The sequence below is a fragment of the Gavialis gangeticus genome, unplaced genomic scaffold (assembly GCF_001723915.1).
Source record: "Gavialis gangeticus isolate Ggan-Ray unplaced genomic scaffold, GavGan_comp1, whole genome shotgun sequence".
NCBI lineage: Eukaryota > Metazoa > Chordata > Crocodylia > Gavialidae > Gavialis > Gavialis gangeticus.
The window spans coordinates 10790756-10795517 of record NW_017729015.1 but is presented as its reverse complement, the minus strand read 5'-3'; the positions used below and the strand labels follow the sequence as shown (position 1 = coordinate 10795517).

Sequence of the window (4762 nt, the reverse complement as noted above, 5' to 3'; positions counted from 1 at the left end):
AGCCCACTCGGATCATTTACTACCGGGGAGGAGTATCAGAGGGGCAAATGAAACAGGTATTTTCTAGCAGTGTCCCCTTGGGTATGAATGACACCTTGTGCTTCAGAATGCAAATATTAATAGAAATGCATTCTTGCTGGAGGGGAAGTGTCCTTAACAGACAATGTTCTGACAGCCTCTGCTCCCTTTTACATATATTATCCACTAAGAGGAAGACTGTTGCCAACACATCTGGCTCAGAGTAGCTTGACAGCTTTGAGCTTCAGTTCTGAAACGATTAGAGCTTGCCTACCTGCAAGTTAGAGTGCAGCACACTTTTGAATAGAGTTTACAGTGCAATAGCCAGTTCACACTGACTCCCTGTGTGGAAGTTCTCAGTGCCTTTCTATACGGTAGGTCACTCTGCTTTGAAAGGAGTGCAGTTATCTTGCACTTAGGGACAGGCTGTATTCTACCTTTTTAAGTGTGTAAGTAGAGTTAGCTTCCTAAGTGCAATTCTATTCCACCCTGCTACAGTTCCTGAAAAACAGTTAATGCAAAAGGTGGGTGGGTCCTCCTCTTTCTTGCTGCTTTTTCATGACTCAGTCTTAAGCATGAGATGGTGGTATGTTACAAAAGTAAATGCATTCATTGATTTTTTTTTTTTTTTTTCAGGACTTGAGCAATGTGAAATAAAATCTCACTTAGGTATCCAAGTCCACTTAGATGCCTAGTAGGTGGAACAGCCTGGCCTTCTGTGTATTATGCATGTCCACATGCAGATTTATTGTAGAGCAGCTATTGCACTTGCAAACTCCATATCTTTGGCTTATTGCATTTGAACTTCCAATGTAGATAAGCACCAGAACTCCTCAAGACTGAAAATGTGAATCTTGTAAATGTCTAGTCAGCCCTTTGTATAGTACTTTGGAAGACGGAGTGAGTGCAGTTAATCCCATACTAAGCGTCTCATCCCAGGGACTGCCATAAGAGGCTTTGTCACTTTCGCACAGGCATTAAAACCCCAGTACAGATTTCTGAAAAAGTTACATTTGTTTTGACATAAGTCAAAGTTTTTTCCATTATGGGTGAAATATTCTCTATGGCATTTGCATGCCACATTCCTCCCCATAGGGACTGCATGTGAGAGATAAAAACATGGGATCCTTTAGGCTGCATGTAGGTAGCTGACCTGTTTGTATTTCATGTTTAACGTAACTCCCCTAGAAAATTCAGGTGAGAACACTGGGCTTTTAATTTAGATCTTGAGGGACAAGATTCCTTAGTTCTAATAAGCAACATTTTGAACTTTCCTGATGCTCTCCACATGAGTAACAGAGTGCAATTATCTTGTTTTTAAACTTTCTTCTTTATAAAATTGCACCCATTCAGCGGAACAAAGAGGATACTATCGCCTATATGACTTGCAGCTCTCAACTCTTAAATCTTTTAGGTTGCGTGGCCAGAATTGATAGCAATCCGGAAGGCCTGCATTAGTTTGGAAGAAGATTATAGACCAGGAATAACCTACATTGTTGTGCAGAAAAGGCATCACACCAGACTCTTCTGTGCTGACAAAACTGAAAGGGCAAGTAATTTTAAGGAGAAATTCTGTTAATGGGTGAACAGCTGGGTAATGGGTGACATTCAGGTCACTCACTAACACAGTGGGTTAGTTCTACTTTGCAGGATGAAGTAGTTCATAACAGAGTGGGCTTTGTAGCAGGTGATCCATAACACCAAGCTGAGGGATCAGTAATCTTGCCTACTTTGTCTAAATAAATAGGAGAGACTTTGCTCGTGTCACAACCTCCACATAGCCGTGGCCTTTCTTCTTAAAAAAGTTCCTGGTCTTAAGTTTGGTTGATGAATGTGAGACCCAGTAGGATGGTATATACAAGACTGCAGAAGGAATCTAAGACTTCAGTAATGTACCTAAATTTATGCCTTGCTTTTAGTCAATGGACAAGTGTTATGTTTGTAGACCTAAATACACCCTTGTAGTGCTGAAAAGCAAGCATACATCCATTTGAGCTGTTTACAGCACTACAATGACAGTGAAAGTGATAATATCAATTTTAGAGAGGATTTTCCCAGTTCTGTAGCACTGTGTGTAACACTTGTACAGAAAGAGAGCAACTGGCTTTCTGATAAGTGAACTGTCAGGGTGCCTTGCTGGGACCCTGCTGCTATTGCTTCTTGAAGAGTCCTTGAGAGAGCTGGTCACTGAATGGCGGAGCTGGGCAGGGGCAGCTGTTACGGCCACTGAGGCCAGCAGATCTCCAGGTTTGCTGACTCTGGCTGTGACAGAGCCACCTTTTGTGGGAATTGCTGCCACTGCTGTAAGGGTCCTGGTTTTTGCAGGGGCTTTTAAAGGGATGACAGCAATTCTTGCACCCCAGCAGATGTCTGGCATTACCAGAGATAATATAGTGAGGAAAGCAGTTCTCCTTACTCCTGCCAACCCCACGGGTGGTAGAGGGCTGTCTTTAGCACCTGTTCCTTTTCTGCAGCTGCCTGCTGATCACTGATACCCTACCCACTTCCCTGTCAGGAGAGAGGGCAGGCTGTCAGTGATAAACCTGCCATGGTCAGGGAAATGCTCCTTAGGCCCCACACTATCATCTCTTGGCTGGAGAGCTTTCCTTTGAGGCAACCTTGTAGCCCTCCAGTGGAGGTGGGGAGGATGGAATGTCTCTGTAGCCTATATTTTTGTAGTGTTACAAAGTGCTAAGACATTTTGTAGCACTGCAAATGAATATCTGTCCAAACCCTCACTCTACAATTATAATGATGTTGGGAGCAGTCATGTTTAAATTATAGCCTGACCTGGGATTTTCAGATAACCTTACACATTTCAACCATGTTAAAACTGGTAAAGGTCTGGGATGGTGGGGAATAGTAGGGTTTATAGCAAGGCTCCCAAAAATGAATGCCATTTCTTTTTTTTCTTTTTTTTTTTTTTTTTTTTTTTTTTTTTTTTTTTTTTTTTTTTTTTTTTTTTTTTTTTTTTTTTTTTTTTTTTTTTGAAAAAAGGACTTCAGCATTTCTTCACCTTCAAGAGCTCTAAATTTACCAACAGCTTAAAATCAGTTCTAGCAAGGGCGTTCCATAGCACTTGTAGAAATAAATATGCTAATTCTATATTTTTCTCCCTATAGGTGGGTAAAAGTGGTAACGTACCAGCAGGCACTACTGTAGACAGCACCATCACACATCCTTCAGAGTTTGACTTTTACCTCTGTAGTCATGCAGGGATTCAGGTAATTCACCAGTACTGCTGAGCTTGTGTTGTGAGAGCAAGATACCAACAGCTCTCACTCAGGGATGGTAGCATCTTATGTTTTCAACTTGAGCAGCCTTGTAGTTGCATCAACTTTACCTTTATTAAAGCCTGAAGATTTGGTTATGAGATGCTGACCTGTCAGTAGAGCATAGAAACTGCCTTATGTTGATGTAGAGGGGCTGGAGCTTTAACCGCCTTATCTGCCTTCTCCCCCAGGGAACCAGCCGCCCATCTCACTATCAGGTCTTGTGGGATGACAACTGTTTCACCGCAGATGAACTGCAGCTGCTGACTTACCAGCTGTGTCACACATATGTCCGATGTACACGATCAGTCTCCATTCCAGCTCCTGCATACTATGCCAGGCTGGTAGCATTTAGGGCAAGATACCACCTTGTGGACAAGGATCATGACAGGTGAGCAGTCTTTTGCCCACTAGTAAGGCCTTTCTATCTGTATGCTCATCCAATAGACTGTTTAAACAGATTTGTCCTTGTAAATGAAGAGTAAAATTTAGGGTACAAGAAGACATTTCCAAATGAAGCAGTTTAGCCATGGCAGGATGTATCCCTCCATAGTGGATCCACTCTGTTGGGTAAAACACATGTCATCTGTTGTCACACGTTGGGCAGAGGTCTGATCCAGCTGGATCACAGGTGACAGGTACTGCGCCCCACCTGGACTCCACTCATTTGCTTTTAACATTACTCGTACTTGCCATGCCCCTGTCCAGATACCATATTTATTCTGCACTTTCTCTACCCACATTACTCTTTGAACATACCGTTCCATCCACCTTTCTATGTCTTCTGCCTCTAATAAATCTGTATACATTCATACTACAATCACCTTCTCCCTTGACATTTCTCCCAGTGCTATGAATTTTAGCTTTTTTTAATACTTTCCTCTACATATGTATTCCATAAATTTTTATACCCTTCTGTGTTCTAGTAGGTGAATTTCTAAGTCTTTTGATATTGAAACATGATCAAGCTGGTTAGCTGCTCCCCCTGCCAATATCTCAAACAGTATCTTTTCCAAAAAGTCATTTCTGTTCATTGTCATTCCCGTCCCCGTCCCATTGCCAGCTAGTATTACCTTTATCCACAGTCTCCGATAGTCTCTGCCATCTCTTGTTTCATTTTCCATGTCTTCCTGCTGTGCTGCTCCTGATGTGCCAGTATGTCATCGTGCCGCTATCATTCTCTTCATTCTTTGCCCAATGTCTTCTGCTGCCTCAGCTCTCTCTCTTACTCTTTGCTCCTGTGTTCTCTCTGTCATCCTCAGCCCTGTTGCTGTTCTGGTTATTACTCCTTTTGCTTTCATTTTTCTTTCCACTTCATGCTTACTTGCCACCACTGCCCTTTTTTGAGCTTTGAGTCTCGCTCCTCCACTGCTCACAACCCAAATGCTATCAGTCCCTTTTCTGCCTTTAAGGCATTGCTTAGGGTTTCAGTGCTGATGGGACCCCCCCCTTTTTTTTTTTTCTGTGTAGCA

General features: G+C 42.4%; 1 protein-coding gene across 1 annotated transcript in view; it reads left to right on the top strand.

Annotated features, from left to right (window-relative positions):
• The window catches only part of LOC109294023 (protein argonaute-4), a 41835-nt gene that overhangs the window by 30653 nt on the left and 6420 nt on the right, over positions 1 to 4762 (top strand). The window contains exons 14-16 of the mRNA XM_019512211.1: positions 1433 to 1567; positions 3141 to 3242; positions 3482 to 3681. Of these exons, the coding sequence (XP_019367756.1) occupies positions 1433 to 1567; positions 3141 to 3242; positions 3482 to 3681 (437 nt within the window). The remainder of the gene's footprint in view (positions 1 to 1432; positions 1568 to 3140; positions 3243 to 3481; positions 3682 to 4762) is intronic.